The sequence below is a fragment of the Sapajus apella genome, unplaced genomic scaffold (genome assembly GCF_009761245.1).
Source record: "Sapajus apella isolate SASKATOON/1434 unplaced genomic scaffold, GSC_monkey_1.0 scaffold43, whole genome shotgun sequence".
In the NCBI taxonomy this organism is placed as follows: Eukaryota; Metazoa; Chordata; class Mammalia; order Primates; family Cebidae; genus Sapajus; species Sapajus apella.
In genome coordinates, this window is record NW_022436983.1 from 14,061,950 (window position 1) to 14,080,586 (window position 18,637).

Sequence of the window (18,637 nt, forward strand, 5' to 3'; positions counted from 1 at the left end):
GAAAGAGGTTGGCCATGGTGGCTCATGCCCATGGTCCCAACACTTTGGGAGGCTGAGGCAGGTGGATCACTTGAGCTCAGGAGTTCCAGATCTGCCTGGACAACATGCCAAAACCCCAAAAAACCCTATGCCTACAAAAAAAAAAAAACCCACAAAAATTTGCTGAGCATACACTTGTAGTTCCAGCTACTTGGGAAGCAGATGTGGGAGGATTGCTTGAACCCAGGAGTTTAAAGCTGCAGTGAGCTGTGACCATACCACTGCACTCCAGCCCAGGAAACAGAGCGAGATCCTGTCTCAAAAAGAAACAGAAAAAGGAAAGGGAAGGAGGAAGGCATGCTCCAGAACATAAGAATAAATGAATATGAGAGAGAGAGAAAAAAAGAGAAAGAAGGGGAGGGAGAGGGGTGGCAGGGGGAGAAGGGTGGTTCGGGGAGAGGGAGGGATGGGGAGAGGGAGAGAGGAGAGATGGTTGGATAAAGTTATGGTATACGCATATTATTAAATATTATGCAATTAGTATAAATGTATGAGTAAAATCTAATAACATAGAGGGATGCACAAAACATTTATTAAGTAAAAAAAAAAAGCAAATTGAAAATAATTTATACAATTCAATTAAAGCAAAACCAAAAAAAATACGTTCTTTATACATACACTCATATTTTCACATGATCTTATAAATATGAAGAAAACTGTAGATGATTACATCAAAACATTCACAGTGACTATCTGATAGGGAAGGAAGATTAACTGGCTGGGACTACAAGCAGAGAGTAATAACTGTATTAATCATACCATTTAACTTGTTCAAATAGATTGTTATTTTACAATTTAAAATAATCCAAGAGGCCAGGAATGGTGGCTCCTCTGCCTGTAATCCCTGCACTTTGGGAGGCCAAGGTGGGAGGGTCACTTGAGCCTAGGAGTTTTTGAGACCAATCTGGGCAAATAGTGAGACATCATCTCTATTAAAAATAAAAAAAATTAACCAGGACTGGTGGTGGTATATCTATAGTCAAGCAGGAGGACTGCTTGAGCCCAGGAATTCGAAACTTTGGTGCACTATGATCATGCTACTTGACTTCAGCCTAAGCGACAGAGCAAACGACCTTGTCTTAAACAAAATAAATAAATAAAACAATCCAATAAAGTTTTAAAAAGTCTCATAAGTGGGTGGCTTGTCTATACTTTCTTCCTATTCCAATCCAATTTGTACTTATTGCCAGATCATTTAAAGGTCATTTTCATCAATACCACTCTTCCATTAAACTACCTAAACACCTCTTAACTGCCTATCTGATAAAATTCAAAACTGGGAAAGAGCATTAAAGTGTGATCCAGAGGATCTGGGATATAGTCCTAATTTTAATAAGTGACCACAGGATGTCATAGCTACCACAATAAAAATGAGAGCCGGCCGGGCGCGGTGGCTCAAGCCTGTAATCCCAGCACTTTGGGAGGCCAAGGCGGGTGGATCACGAGGTCAAGAGAACGAGACCATCCTGGTCAACATGGTGAAACCCCGCCTCTACTAAAAATACAGAAAATTAGCTGGGCATGGTGGCGCGTGCCTGTAATCCCAGGTACTCAGGAGGCTGAGGCAGGAGAATTGCCTGAACCCAGGAGGCAGAGGTTGCGGTGAGCCGAGATCGTGCCATTGCACTCCAGCCTGCGTAACAAGAGCGAAACTCCGTCTCAAAAAAAAAAAAAAAAAAAAAAAATGAGAGCCCAGAAATGGAGAATTGGTTTGCTTCCATATAACTAAGGTACATCAGCAGGCACTATGGCAAGTGACTGAGTTAAATATTTCCTGATTTGGATTCTAGAAATGCCACTTACTAGTTACATCACCCTGAGCAATTGTTTTTCCTTTTTAAGCTCAGTTTTTCATTCAATAAAGTGGGGCTAATAACACTGACCATTCAGGGTTAGAATAACCATTAAAAATAATATGTATATATAAAGCCTCTAACCATATTGCAACTCAGTAGGTGCTGAATAGATGATTTTTGTTATAATCATTATCCTCATTCTACAGCCAACATTTAAAACCTTCACAAATTGGACCTGAAAGGTTTTCTATCAACATAGTTTCAATTTATTTAGGGCTTACTACAGGCTAAATACTGATAAAAATTTTGTAATCTCATTTCTTTTAATTAATTTTATCATTATATTATAAATTGTATTAATCTCACTTTATGGATTAAAAACAGAGGCTTAAAGAGATCAATAACTATTCTTTTTTTTTTTTTTAGAGACAGAGTTTGTTCTTGTTGCCTAGGCTGGAGTGAGATGGTGCAATCTCAGCTGTAACCTCTGCTTCCCAGGTTCAAGCAATTCTCTTGCCTCAGCCTTCCGAGTAGCTGGATTATGGGTGCGCACCACCACGCCTGGCAAATTGTTTGTACTTTTAGTAGAAATGGAGTTTCACCATGTTAGCCAGGCTAGTCTCAAACTCCTGACCTTAGGTGATCTACTCACCTTGGCCTCCCAAAGTGCTGGGATTACAGGAATGAGCCACTGCTCCCAGCTGAGATCAGTAACTATTCTAAGGTCATAAAGTTAGGAAGTGGTAGAGTAGGAATTTAACAATTTAATTCAATTCAGTTCAGTTCAGTTCTGTTCTATTTTGAGACGGAGTCTCGCTCTTGCAGTTCAGGCTGGAATGTAGTAGTGCGATCTCTGCTCACTGCAACCTCTGCCTCCCGAGTTCAAGTGATTCTCCTGCCTCACCCTCCCAAGTAGCTGGGATTACAGGCGCATGCTACTACGTCCAGCTGATTTTTGTATTTTTAGTAGAGACAAGGTTTCGACAAGTTGGCCAGGCTGGTCTAACTCCTGTCTCGGCCTCCTAAAGTGCTGGGATTACAGGAGTGAACCACCATGCCTGGCCTGGAATTTAATTTTAACATTTTTTTTTTTTTTTAGTTATACTTTAAGTTCTGGGGTACATGTGCAGAACGTGCAGGTTTGTTACACAGGTATACACGTGCCATGGTGGTTTGCTGCCCCCATCAACCTGTCATCTACGTTAGGTATTTCTCCTAATGCTATCCCTCCCCTAGTCCCCCATCCCCCAACAGGCCCCTGTGTGATGTTCCCCTCCCTATGTCTACATGTTCTCATTGTTGAACTCCCACTTATGAGTGAGAACACGTGGTGTTTGGTTTTCTGTTCTTGTGTTAGTTTGCCAAGAGTGATGGTTTCCAGCTTCATCCATGTCCCTGGCAAAGGACATGAACTCATCCTTTTTATGGCTGCATAGTATTCCATGGTGTATATGTGCCACATTTTCTTTATCCAGTCTATCTTTGATGCGCATTTGGGAACAAGCAATGGGGAAAGGATTCCTTATTTAATAAATGGTGCTGAGAAAACTGGCTAGCCATATGCAGAAAGCTGAAACTAGATCCCTTCCTTACACCTTATACAAAAATTAACTCAAGATGGATTAAAGACTTAAGATCTAAAACCATAAAAACCCTAGAAAACCTAGGCAATACCATTCAGGACATGGGCGTGGGCAAAGACTTCATGACTAAAACACCAAAAGCAATGGCAACAAAATAGACAAACGGGATCTAATTAAACTAAACAGCTTCTCCACAGCAAAAGAAACTATCATCAGAGGCAACAGGCAACCTACAGAATGGGAGAAAATGTTTGCAATCTATCCATCTGACAAAGGGCTAATATCCAGAATCTACAAAGAACTTAAATTTACAAGACAACCCCATCAAAAAGTGGTCTAAGGATATGAACAGACACTTCTCAAAAGAAGACATTCATGTAGCCAACAAACATATTTTAAAAAGCTCAACATCACTGGTCATTAGAGAAATGCAAATCAAAACCACATTGAGATACCATCTCATGCCAGTTAGAATGGTGATCATTAAAGTTTAAATTCTAAACCTAGAGCTGTGACTCCAAAGCTACACTTGCTGCTTCAGATTTGAGCCTGCCTAGAATATGTTCTTTCTTCTCCAAATGTGTATTTGCCATTATCTCAGGTCCAACTCAAATTCTATTTACTTTACAAAAGTTTTGTGACTCTCCCATCAACATAGTGTTTTCTTTTTCTTCCAATTTACTTTTTGGTCTGACCATCCATTCGGGCATCAAGACACTGCTATATCACAAAATACCTTCTAAGTAATTTTTTTCTGGGAAATGCTTATTTGCAAAATGGATTTTGAGCTCCTTTAAGACAGAAGATGTAACTTTTCCAAACCCCAAAAGACTTACCTACCTTTGATATAGGTAGTCAAAAATATTGGTAGAATGACAGATTTTTGCATTTTCAAAGCTTGTTTCTAATCAGCAAGGCAGGACAACAATGGTTGTAATAATTAAGAAAAAAATCCAAATGTTAAAGTACAGACATTTCTGACACAAGTACCTTGGTAACAATAACAGGAAGAGAAAACACAGATGATACATGGCAGTTTATGACTGTGGGATAGAGGACAATGAACACTAATCAGAAGCTCTTCCATCTCTCTCTCTCTCTCTCTCTCTGTCTTGCCCTAGATTTGACAGGCTGTAGAGATTAAATGGCTTCAGACAATGAAAACAGAACTTAACAGTTTCTATGACATGAAATTACTAGCTTTAAAACCTTTCTGACTACAGAACAACTATCCTGTCATTTTCACAGAGATGAGAATTAGAATCAATGTGTTTTTAAATTTCAAACTTATATGTGAAAGTATGTATTTGCTTGCTTTCCATAAGAGACACACGAGGAAAATTTGTTACCCATGATGATAATTTTACATTACTAACTTAAACTTTACTCAATCTTCCTCATGTTGAATGGGCCCATCTCATCCCCATTTCAGTCCAGACTTCATATCCCCTCCAGAGAGAAGTATACATTTTAATAAAGCAAGACCGTCTTCATATAATGAAGATATATTAATAAATACTAAAAATATATTCTCCCCTTTATGTTGCCCCAATAACACTTCTGGGAAGAATGTGTAGTGAGGGGAGAATATACCTCTTGAAGATTTCTGGTTTTACTCCTTCCTCTCTTCTTACCGTTACTAGACATCGACACATGTTTGCGTAAGCCACAGAGAAACTGGGTTCATCAATAGCCTTCTCAAACACCAGGTCAATAACTCCTTTCAGCCGCTCCTCTGTATCAACAGTAAGTCCTGACACTTGCTTCATCAGTTGATTGAACATCTGTGGTGTCAATTTATTTAAGATACTTCGAACTTTTCTGAAAAGCTCCTAGAAGGGCCACAAAAAAGAAAAGAGCATTAAAGTAACTGTGACAATATGAGTGCTTTCTGTAATGATTCATTTTTAAAATAATATTTAAGCTCAACTTCTTAAATCATTAACAAGGACTGTGGACTAGTCATAGAAATAATTAATCTATTTTAACAAACAGTCAAAAAATACACCACCTTTTTTCACTACTGAGTAGAATTTTAGGAATTGGTATATACACATTTAGCTAGTGGGAGCATCATTTGTTAACGTTTCTAAGGGCAATCTGACAATGTGTATCAAAAGCTTTAAAACTGTGTATGTAATCTTTGAACCAGTAATTATACTTTTTCAAATGTATTTATGGCTGGGTGAGGTGGCTCACACCTGTAATCTCAGCACTTTGGGAGGCCAAGGCAGGTGGTTCACCTGAGGTCAGGAGTTCAAGACCAGTCTGACCAACATAAAGAAACCCCACCTCTACTTAAAAAAAAAAAGGAAAATTAGCCAGGTGTGGTGACGCATGCCTATAATCCCCGATACTGAGGAGCCTGAGGCAGGAGAATCACTTGAACCCTGGAAGGCAAAGGTTGCGGTGAGCCAAGATCACACCATTGCACTCCAGCCTAGACAACAAGAGCAAAACTCTGTCTCTTAAAAAAAAAAAAAAAAAAAAAGAAAGAAAGAAATATATCTATATTTAGAGATAGGTAAAAATATTTTAGCCACACTAATTTCCATCATAACGCTTTATAGAAAATAACTTCAATGTAAAAAAAACAGAAATTTGTCTAAATTATGGTATAATATAAATAATGGTATGAAATACTGGGCAGGAGTCTTTTAAAATAATGTTGTAAAAAGTCTAATAAAAAAAAAAAAAGGACTAGACAAGACCTTCCTAGACTCCTATAACTCCACTTAATGGTGAAAGGCAAAATTATTTTTTTCCCTAAGATTGAGAATAAGGCAAAAAATGTTTCTTTTCACCATTCCCATTCAATGCCATACTAGAGGTCCTAATCAATGCAATAAAGCAAAGAAAAAGCAATAAAAGGTGGGTAGATTGTAAAGGAAGAAATAAAACTTCATGCAGAAAAGAGAGTTGTCTACATAGACAATCATAAGGAATCTACAAAAAGACTAGAATAGATCAGTTTAGCAACTGTAGGATACAATGTCAACATGCAAACATCAACTGTATTTCTAAATATTAGAAATAACCAGAATTAATTATTTTAAAAGTATCATTTATAGCAACACCAAAATCTATAAAATATTTAGCTAAAAAACCAACAAAAGTTCAGGTGTGGTGGCTCACATCTGTAATCCCAACACTTTGGGAGCTCGAGATGGGTGGATCACTTGAGGCCAGGGGTTCAAGAGCAGCCTGGCTAACACGGCAAAACCCCATCTCTACTAAAAATACAAAAATTAGCTGGGTGTGGGAATGTATGCCTGTAATCCCAGCTACTCAGGAGGCTAAGGCAGAAGAATCACTTGAACCTGGGAGGTGGAGGCTGCAGTGACCTGATATTGCACCATTGCACTGCAGCTTGGGCAACAGAGTGAGACTCTGTCTCAAAAAAAAAGATGGAAAAAATATGAAAACTATAAATCACTGATGAAGGAAATCAAAGAGGACTTAAATAAATGATGATACAGATGATGTTCATGTATTAGAAGATTCACTATTGTTAAGAGGTCAGTTTTCCCCAAAGTGATCTATGGATATATTATAATCCAAATTCTAATAGGGCCTTTTTTTGTTTTGTGTAGAAAACAAGGAGCTGATTCTACAGTTTATAAGAAAAGACACACACACACACACACACACACACACACACAAAACCCTGGAAGAGCCTAAACAATTTTGAAGAAAAAAAGAAGTTGGAGAGTTGAATTCACACAACCAGATTTCAAAATTTACTATATAAAGACAGTGTGGGCCAGAGGATAGACACATAGCTGGATGAAGAATGTAGAGTCTAGAAATAGACTCACACATATATGATGAACTGATTTTCAACAAAGATGCCAAAAAATTTTCAACGGAGAAAAGATAATCTTTTCAACAAATGGTGCTAGGACAACTGGACATCCACAAGAAAGGGGAAAAAAAGAACCCTGATCTATTATCTTGTACAAAACTTGTACACTTTGTATAAAACTCAACTAAAACTGGACCACAGAACTATATGTGAAACCTAAAACTACAAACTTCTAGAAGACAATACAGTAGAAAAGCATTGTTTTCTTGGGTTTATGCAAATATTTCTTAGATATGACAGCCAAAGCACAATCATGAATGAAAAGGTTGATTAATTCAATATTATCAAAATTAGAAACAGGCTGGGTACAGTGGTGCACACCTGCAATCCCAGCACTTTGGGAGGCTGGGCTTGGTGAAATGTTTGAGCCCAGGAGTTCGAGACCAGCCTGGGCAACATGGTGAAACCCTGCCCCTACAAAATATACAAAAATCAGCTGAGCAGAGTGGCACACACCTGTAGTCCCAGCTACTTAGGAGGCTTAGGTGGGAGGATCACCTGAGCCAGGGGAACTGAGGTTGCAGTGAGCTAGGATCACATCACTGCACTCCAGCCTGGGGGACAAAGTGAGACTCTGTCCCAAATAAAATAAAATAAAATAAAATAAAATAAAATAAAATAAAATAAAATAAAATAAAATAAAATAAAACAAAAACAAAAACAACTGCTCTGGGAAGACACTGCTGAAAGAATGAAAAAAGGCCGGGTACAGTGGCTCGTGCCTATAATCCCAGTTCTTTGGAAGGCAGGGGATGGCAGATTGCTTGAGCTCAGGAGTTTCAAGAACAGCCTGGGCAACATGGCAAAACCCCACTTCTACAAAAAATAAAAAAATTAGCTGGGTGTGTAGTGAGCACCTGTAGTCCTAGCTACTTGTGGGGCTGAGGTAGAAGGATCACTTGCGCCTGGGAGGTCAAAGCTGCAGTGAGCCGAGATCATGCTTCTGCACTCCGGCATGGGTGACAAAGTGAGACCCTGTCTCTAAAACAAAATTATATAGACACACACACACACACACACACACACACACACACACACACACACACATATATAAAATCATTTATTGGCTGGGCCACAGGAGCTCACGCCTCCACTTTGGGAGGCCAAAGCAGGAGGACTGCAAGAAGCCAGGAGTTCAAGACCAGCTTGGGCAACACTGTCTCTAAAAAATTTTTAGGCTGGGCGCAGTGGCTCATGCCTGTAATTACAGCACTTTGGGAGGCCAAGGCAGGTGGATCACGAGGTAAGGAGTTCGAGACCAGCATGGTCAACATGGTAAACCCCATCTCTACTAAAAATATAAAAAAATTTAGCCAGGCGTAGTGGCGCATGCCCGTAGTCCCAGCTACTTGGGAGGCTGAGGCAGGAGAATCGCTTGAACACTGGAGGTGGAGGTTGTAGTGAGCTGAGACTGCGCCACTGTACTCCAGCCTGAGCAACACAGAAGACACATCTCAAAAAAAAAAAAAAAAAAAAGAAAGAAAGAAAGAAAGAAAAAAAACCCCACACAAAACAAACAAAATTTTTTTTAACAAATTAGCCAGTTATGGTGGTGCATGCCTATAGTTCTAGCTACTTGGGAGGGTGAAGAGGGAGAAACACTTGAGTCCAGCAGGTTGAAGCTTCAGCAAGCGATCATTGTGCCACTGCACTCCAGCCTGGGTAACAGATTGAGACCCTCTTTCCAATAAAAAAGAAAAAAAAGAAATGCCTAGGCATGGTAGCTCATGTCTGTAATCCCAGCAACTGGGAGGCTAAGGCGGGAGGACTGCTTGAGCTCAGGAGTTCAAGACCAGCCTGGGCAATGGAGTGAGACAAAAAAAAAAAAAAAAAAAAAATTTACCAGGCATGGCGGCACATGCCTGTCGTTCCGAATACTTGAGAGGCTGAAGTGAGAGGATCACTTGAGCCCCGCAGGTCAAGGCTGCAGTGAGCTATGATAGTGCCACTGCACCTCAGCCTTGGTGACAGAGTGAAACCCTGTCTCCAAAAAAAAAAAAAAAAAAAAAAAAATCATTTCACTATAACAAATGTTTATTGGATATCCAGTAAATTCTGTGTTAGGTGCAAATGAAGCACAAAGCAGTTATTGCTTTCCACAGAATCAAAATCTAGTTGCAGGGACAATATATTTAAAAACGAAGTGATAAAGCAAATACTAGGTTTGATGAGAGACCAGAAAGAGGAGTTGTTTTGGTACATGAGATCAGAGGCACTGGATTAGTCGAGGAAGGCCTTTAGGAGGAAATGAGAATTGGGCCAGATTACAAAGGACAGAAAGAGCTGGCTAAGGGGAAGAAAAAAATGAAGTAGATATTTTATGAAGGAGAAAACATTTTAGGAAGGAACTGTTAATGAGAATTTTCTAGCTTGCGAATTGAGAACAAGCTGGAAATATCAGAGGTCTAGTTTTCACTGGTTGTGAGTGAAAATTGCATATTAAATGCTAAATTAAAAAGCTCGAATAGAATGACAAACATCAGTGTTTCAGGCAGATGACTCAGACAGCATCAGTAGAAATGTTGTAATAGAGGAGAAAGGAGAAAGAGAATGCAGGGGATCCTACAAGTAGATGCCTAGACATGTCCTGAGCAATGATTTCCTAGAAATGCTTCAAGATGATGATGTTTTATGATACAAGAAGAATAAAGTCATGATCAGTGGTCATTCATAATGTTGATTTAATATAGTAGTAGGAGCATAAGGGAAGGCAACAAAGCAAGTCCATATTGAAAAGAAAGTGCCAAGAAAAAGAAGGTTGTACTGGCTCTGTATAAGAATTTTAATAATTCTCCATTGGATTTGTTTTATCTACTTACTAAAGAAAATCTGTTAATTAATGCTGCCTCATATCAAGATAATTATTCTGTTTCTGAAATAAGAATTAATTATGGAGAGAACTCTGTTATAAACAGAAGCAGATCACAACTCGACTATTTAGTATCTTTCATGATGCTTGACAACTTTTGAAGCTTTAGTTTCTTCATATGAAGAAAAGGATAACATCTATTTCCTAATTAGGTAAAGTAAGAATTTAATAAAATAAGGCATTAATCCAAGTGCCTTACATACATCTTCATTGCCAATGATGAAGATTCAGTAGGAAGTTTTAACTATATTTATAGGCCATTTAGGCCCATTATCATTAAGCATTTCTCAGGGAGATTGCAGAGAGGGATATGGAAGGCATTTTTTTTTTTTTCCAAAAAAGGTTGAGATATGTTGAAATGGATAAAAATGTAGGGACTTCATCTCAGTTTTTGTGAAGAAGGATATCCTTAGGACCCTGTGGCAAATGTTTGGGGATAATCATTACAGAGATAAACAAAAGCAAGCTACCAATTAGAGTTTGACAGCACGGCTAGTTGATGGATGACTTCATCTTCATCTTTGCTTTGTATGAACTACTCTGTGGGTTAGCTTATTTACTGAACAATTATTTACTGAGAATCTACTCTCTATGACAGTGGACCCCAGCCTTTTGGTACTAGGAACTGGTTTGCTGGAAGACAATTTTTCTAGAGACCAGGGTTGGGGGTGGGGTTAAGGGGGGAAGAGGAAAGCGGTTTTTGGGATAAAATTTTCCACCTCAGATCATCAGGCATTAGAGTCTCATAAGGAGCATGCCACCTAGATCACTTACATGTGCAGTTCACAATAGGGTTCTGCTCCTATGAGAATCTAGTGCTGCCAATGATCTGACAGGAGGCAGAGCTCAGGCGGTAACGCTCTCTTGCCACCACTCACCTCCTGCTGTGTGGCCCAGTTCCTAACAGACCCCAGACTGGTACTGGGGGATGGGGATCCTCGGTTTTCTGAGGTTCCGTGATGGTACTGAATCAAAAAGATGTCTAAGGCACATCTTGATCTCAGGAACATCATCACACTGAGCACTTAACCAAACTCCAGGAACCATATCAAATGGTTTATATCATTTCATTTAATCGTCACAGTGGCCCTGAGACACTCAATGTTTGTAACTTCATTTTATTGTTGAGATTAAGAACCTGCCTTAGAGAGTCATGAGTCTGCCTCCAGAGCTGGAAGTTTGAACTGCCACACTCAACTGTTCATGGTGAGAGAAAAGATATATAAGGAATCAAGATGCTGAAAAGTTAGTATGTGATCTGTGATGCCAATCTTAAAATTCACAAGTGTGAATTTTAAGAGACTCCAGTTTTGGTGCCTAGAAGCAAAAACATCTGAAGTAGCAGAGGTAACCCAGGGATAGAAATTGACATTGTGCATAAATCAAAAGATGAATAAGGCCTTTATATAACCTGATACACAAATATTAATTTTGTGTTGATAAAACAAATCCATTCAATTTACCCTTGTAGTTCTGAGGGCAGGATATGCATAAAAAGATTCAAAGAATTAAAACTTTATTACAGAAGACTCCAAAACAAGATGAGCTTCTAAATTCTAGCTTATTAGCAATGAAGGTCTGACAAGGAACATAGCAATGTAATAATTAGGATAAATACATAAAGACAATCACTGAAAATCTAAAAAATGCATTTTGAAGAAAAGCAAATATTAACTTAAGCCTGAATTACATAGGTCTATGACACATGAACCCTCTAGACCTGATAACTTATCTGAAAAAAACACACAGAAAGTAATTTCAAGAGAAAACAGTAGGTTGCTGGCATCCATAATGGCTTTTAGAATAATTCTTTTAATAGGAAAGCATTATAAAAAATCTTAAACTGATTAGCTCTACATATATTAGCAAAGCAAAATAAGTTAAAACAAAATCAAGGTAATTTCAAAACAGTGTTAGGATATGCTTCTGTTCTCACCTGGGTTTTAATGTTTTCAGGATCATCAGCTTGGCTGTCTCGTTTTTGGCTGGGCTTCCAGGCATTTTCTGCCTTTTTCAGGTGTACATCTTCTTTTACAGAAACTGTGATGATTTTTCTGGGTTCTCTTCTTTGGCCAGGTTGAGATCTTCGTGGTCCAACATTCAACAACTAGGATAAGAATATTAGAGGTATTCAGAGTACTTACAATTTATTGTTTTCGCTGTGCTGTTCAAGTCAAGCCTGATGACCACACCAAACAATGATAGCTGCAAAGATTGGGTATTAGGCACTCAAGCTGGATGTAATCTTTTTTGAGGGTAAAGAAAACAACCCCAGAATACCATCAATGTAATTTCTCCACCACTACAATTTCTGAACAAGCGCTCCTAAATGAGACAAAGTGACAGAAAATGATGTTTGACAAGGCTGTTATTTCTAATGAGAAAGGTTACTCCTAATTGAAGTTTTACATTTTATTAGTTGCATAATTATGGACTGCTCACTTCAATAATTACAAAATTCACAGGTAGTTACCATCATAGTTACAAATCTGCTAAAATTGGGTTTCTACACTCCCAGGGCAAAATGCAAATATAACGTCACCACTAAGCTTTACTGTAGATCATAAAAGATCCCACTCATTGGGTGCAGTGGCTCACACCTATAAGACCAGCACTTTGAGAGGTTAAGGCGGGGGGAGTCACCTGAGGTCGGGAGTTTGAGACCAACATGGAGAAATCCTGTCTCTATAAAAGTACAAAATTAGCCAGGCATGGTGGTGCATGCCTGTAATTCCAGCTACTCGGGAGGCTGAGGCAGGGGAATTGCTTGAACCAGGGAGGTGGAAGTTACGGTGAGCCAAAATTGCACCACTGCACTCCAGCCTGGGCAACAAGAGTGAAACTTCGTCTCAAAAATAAATAAATAAATAAATAAAAGTAGTAGAAAAAATATCCCGCTCAATATGCTGGGTCAGAAATACTAAAATAAGCCCGTTATATATAATCAATGAGGGTCAAACTAAGTTACTCCCTGAAAAAAAAGTCTTCCTTTTATTTCTCAGCTCTGTTTCTGCTGGATTCCCATTATACTCTTCTGTTAAAACCAATGTATATTTCCATGTTATAATGGCAGCACACTAAGTAGATATAACAAAGTAAGTTAAAAGTTGCATTTTCTGTATCAAAATATTCATAATAATTACTATCTTAAATGCTTGGAAATCATTTTTCAAGGTTAAACATTTGGGTTGACACTAAGCGCTGCTACCTTCAAGCAGACCTGCTGCATATTGACAACCTTTACTTTTTCTGACATATCATTCTTTTAGTGCAAAAATCAAATATTGCCATCAGATTTTTGTTTTTCTTTGAGTTGCATTAAAGGGCTATCCATTAGATTTCAAGAGAGAATAAAAACTTCACACAAAACATACATAGATGAGAATAATTTCTCACTGAAGGCCCCAATGCTGTCCTTTTGAATTCATGTAACACGTCAGAGAAAGAAGTATAGACTTTAATGTCATACATTATATAAAAAGACAGTTTCTAGGAGATACACAGTCTGGGGCCTAAGCTGATAAGCTCAAACACCTTTACATATCAATCATTCTCAGAATTATTCCTTTATGCTTCACCATCTGCCCCAATTAGAAATGGTAGTATCAAGGATGCATCAGGATCAAAAGTTAGGGTTTCTGCAAAATTTCACACTAATCTTGTCAAATGCATCCAGCTAAGGATACAGTACCAATGATATAATCCCAGACTACTTGATAAACATAAAAAAAAAAAAAGGTCAGATATACCCAGAGGTATGAGACACATTGTGTATGTAAAGGAAATAAAGATCATCAGATTGGAAAAATACCAACAGGGAACAGCTGTTAAACCAGACAGTACTACTATATGAACATAAATTGTAACTGAAACTCTAATATGGTAGCCCAGACCAAACAATTCTTGTTAGAAAAATGTGGTAACAAAGTATTGCCTGATTTTTATACTTCAGGTTATATTCTAGTGTTGACTTATGTGGGTTAATAAAATTTATTCAATGCTTGGCTAAACCTCAGGTAAACAATTATATCACAAGATATTTAATCCATGTATTTGTACTGTCAAGAACAAATATTTCTGATGTAATGAAAGCAAATCATGTCAAAATAAAATAAGAACCATAGATGCACATCAAGAGACAAAGAAAACGTCCATTTCCAACACCTACTGCAAACACCAGTGAATAAATATGCCTTGAGATCTGAATCTGGAAAATGGCAATATGATTTATTCCACATCTCTTTACCTGCCCCAAGACAAATATGTATTAGCTTCAAATGAGCAACAGAGATGTGAGAAACTAACAATAATGCTTCAAAGGAAAAAAAGCTTTGAAAAGCTAACTGATAAACTGTTAGTCCAGGATAAAATAGTGAAAATATAGCCCAGGGGAAAGTACCCAAGAAAAATTTTAAAATTATAATTGTATCTCTGGTTATAACTAAGATAAAGACACTGTTCTCAAATATTGTTCTAGGTATTTTGAGTACTCAATAGATCTACTATACTTATAAATTCTTAATATGTTCAATTAATCAATCTCTAATGTGCCCATATTTATACTCTGAGAACGAATTCACTGTTTGGAATAGCAATCCCTGGAAAACTGGTGTAGTGAACAAAAGAAGCAGATTAGGAGACAAAAGAATCAAACTCTAGTCCAAATCTATGTATGAGCAAAGTTACTGTAAGCAAGTCTGTTAATTTTGTTGAGTTTAAGCTTTCTCATATATACAATGCCAGTCCTACCTAAACACGTTATTGTGAGGATTATAGGATACAAACCATGTAAGAAAAAGAAAACCCTAAAAACTATGTTATCATCATCAATACCAAAGGATCAAAAGGAACATTTAAAAAAGTACTATGTAAATTTAAGCATTTCATGTCCCTTTTTGTGTATGTAAAGCTTACTATAAATAATCAAATTTATGGTATCCTTCAGAAGTAGCAACACATGATGAATGATTTATATACTAAACACACAAAACATCTAGAATCCTGAGCTAAGAGTTACGGGGTATAGAAAAAGAAATGACACCTGGTTTCTTTCTTTGAAAGACAGTACTTTAAGGAACTTTAACCTATGATGTGCTCAAGGTCCACAATATCAAAACTAAAATAAATTCTTAAAGTTTGGGATTGACTAGTAAGCCATTTTTTTTTTCAGGTAACATTAAATTTTTTACTCACTATTAGTTTTCAAAAATGTATTAAGAAATTATACCCATCTCTGTTTTGCTATTTAATATACATTATTCCTATCTCATTTGGAGACTATAACCTTAAATTCTACTGCTTACCTGGATAATCAAAGAAAATAGAACCAATATGCACTTAAAATTTTAAAGAAGGAAGACAACAAAGTGCTCCTTTAAAGGAAGACTTTTGGGATTTTTCTTTGCTCCTAGGATTTTTATGATTGATCAGTTTATCTCAAAAGTTACTTGCCTAGGTCCAATGCAACCCTTAGGATATTTTTTTTTTGAGCACTTTCTGTGATATCTGCAAAAAGACTACTAAAACAACTGATGAGTAATTTTATTTTAAAATAACTAAAGACATTATATTTCATGGTAATTGCTAACAGATATGCACTTTACTATCCAGTGAAGGACATTTAGGTTTGAAAACTACGTAGCTGCATATGACTTTTTAAAACCACTGGCATACATTAAAAATATTCTGTTGCAGCAAAGTTTTTTAAATTTTATTTTTGGAGACAGAGTCTCGCTGTCACCCAGGCTGGAGTGCAGTGGTGTGATCTTGGTTCACTACAACCTCTACCTCCTGGGTTCAAGCAATTCTTGTGCTTCAGCCTTCTGAGTAGCAGGGATTACAGATATGTACAACCATGCCAGGCTAATTTTTGTACTTTTAATATACACAGGGTTTTGCCATGTTAGCCAGGCTGGCCTTGAACTCCTGGCCTCATGTGATCTGCCCACCTCAGCCTCCCAAAGTGCTGGGATTAAAGGCATGAGCCACCATGCTCGACCTGTTGCAGAAAAGTTTATACTAGAAGTCATGGCTACTTAAGACATACCATGGGCCCTATTTTGTAGATTTTAATATATTAGGTGATAATTAATTATAAGATAATTTGGAGAACTGGAAAAAGTTATTTGAAGTATGGAATCAAAAACTGCAAAGAGTAGGGGAGGTTGGTTTTTTCCAAACAGTATTATTTTTGTACCTTTTTTTTTTTTTTTTTGAGACACAGCCTTGCTCTGTTGCCCAGGCTTAAGTGCAATGGTGCGATCTTGGCTCACTGCAGCCTCTGCCTCCAACCTCTGCTTCCTAGACTCAGGCAATTCTCCCACCTCTGTCTCCCAAGTAGCTGGCACTACAGGTGTGTGCCATCATGTCCAGCAAGTTTTTTTATTCTTTGTGGAGACAGGGTTTCACCATGTTGTTCAGGCTGATCTTGAACTCCTGGACTCAAGCAATTCACCCACTTTGGCCTCCCAAAGTGCTGAGATTACAGGCATGAGCCACCACGCCCAACCATTTTTGTTCTTTTATATGTTGATACCTATGTCCTATGACATTTCCATCTGTATCTACAATATACCAAAGTAAGCTGGGCAAATTAAGTGGAGAATGTGTATTATCTAGGTGACAGGCTGGAAGAATAACTTGTGTTAAGACTTACATATCAACATTACCCTGAGAGATCAAAATTTCACTTCAAAACTATCTTTTGACACAGGACAAAACTGCTTAAGAAAAGTAAATTAAATAATTAAAGTTGATCTTTCTGAAGCTACTACAAATTCTAGGTAACATCTCACTTCCAGTCACATTACTTTGAATGTACCTGAATAACTCATTGATCTGACACATGTAGGTATACAAATGAGTGGGCAAACATATGCTGTGATAAAGTTACTTTTAAAAATCATTTTCTATTTTCAATAATTTAAAAGAGATATAGCTTATTCTAAACTCACTATATTTCTTTTTGTTATAACTAGTTATTAGCAAACAATGACGAGCAAGCTGGTAGTGAAAAGTGACAATATACATTGGAAGAGAATTTATACATTTTGTGAGTCACATATGAACAAAACTGAGCAATATACTCAACAAAATTGAGTCACATATGAACAAAATTGAGCAATAACCAGAGATGCTATTATCCATAGAATAATCAAAACGGCATCAACATTATTTCAAATATTCAGCAAAACAAAGATATAAACCAAAACTAAAATGAATAACACAAATATAAATTTCAACATTAAAAAGGGAAATAATGTCAAAAAAAGGTATAAAATGGTTTCTAGAAAGCTGCTTTCTAAGACCTTCTGGTCAGGTAACTCAAGATTTAGAAAAATTTTAATTTAGTATTTCCTGAAAATAGATAAATGTGTGAGAAACAGAATATCTCACATACACAAGTCTCTAAAATGGTGATGGTAATAGCTCAATAAACAATATGCTTCAAATTCAGGTTTTCGTAGTTTTTACAAAGCCTCCAACACACTGTAGGCATTCAAGTATATTCAATCACTTGTTTGGTTGCAAACAAATAATCAAATAATTTAAATATCTACAAAGCGATATTTGTTTTTAGACAATGTGGTCTTATTTAAAAGCAGGTTTCAAAAGTTGCCACTCCAGAAATAAAAAGGTGATGGGGAAACAAAAATGTCACCTTACATAAAATGAAGTAACAGGATGATCTGCAAATGTATATCAAACCCCAAGCTCCTCTAGAATGTTAGATTGATTGTTCTCTATGCCATTCTAACTTGAGGAAAAGAGGTATTCAACATCATTGGCAACTTTCCCCATGCTTTCTGCAAGTCTACAAAGCATGGAGTAGGCAGAGCCTGCCGAATCCTGGACAATGCAGTGCCCCAGCATAACTCCATTAGTGATGCCACTTCCACCGCTGAAGAGCCTGCCACTGGGGGTGTAATGGGAATCTGCAGTTTACCAATACTGCACTCTTTTATACATGTCATTTGTTCAAATTTTGACTTAACACCAATACTAAATAAAAAGAGCGTAACAGAAAATATTATAACACCAGAGAGCATTATTACAAAGAACAAAGTGTTTAGCGCACCCCTAGAGGCAGGCTCTTCATGGGTGGGTGTGACATCGCCAGTGGAGGGCAAGTTGGGGCTTTGTTCTGCTCCAGAATTGGCAATCCATGCCTGCTCTGCACTTTGCAAATCTGTAGAAACAAAGACAAAGACATGATCATTAGCTGAATGTCACCAGAGATTGCCAGTACATCAGGACACCTCAAAATAAAACAGGAATCTGATCACGGTTGGCTCTCTCTATATATTTTGTGAGATAGGGTTTTACTTTGTCACCCAGACTGGAGTACAGTGGCATGATCATGGCTCACTGCAGCCTGGACCACCTCAGTCTCCTTAGTAGCCAGGACTAGGACTATAAGCACGTGCCAGCATGCTTGGCCGAGAGAGAGAGAGAGAGAGAGAGAGAGAGAGAGAGAGAGAGAGAG

General features: G+C 37.7%; 1 protein-coding gene across 15 annotated transcripts in view; it reads right to left on the reverse strand.

The window, feature by feature from the left end:
* Positions 1-18,637, reverse strand: part of EIF4G3 (eukaryotic translation initiation factor 4 gamma 3) — a 206,002-nt gene that overhangs the window by 70,094 nt on the left and 117,271 nt on the right. For 13 of the 15 annotated variants that reach the window (XM_032301197.1, XM_032301186.1, XM_032301185.1 and 10 more), the window contains 3 exons: positions 18,230-18,340; positions 12,089-12,259; positions 5,053-5,250 (listed from right to left, as the gene is read on the reverse strand). In XM_032301197.1, the coding sequence (XP_032157088.1) occupies positions 5,053-5,250; positions 12,089-12,259; positions 18,230-18,340 (480 nt within the window). The remainder of the gene's footprint in view (positions 1-5,052; positions 5,251-12,088; positions 12,260-18,229; positions 18,341-18,637) is intronic. The other 2 variants (XM_032301193.1, XM_032301192.1) reach the window with 1 other exon arrangement.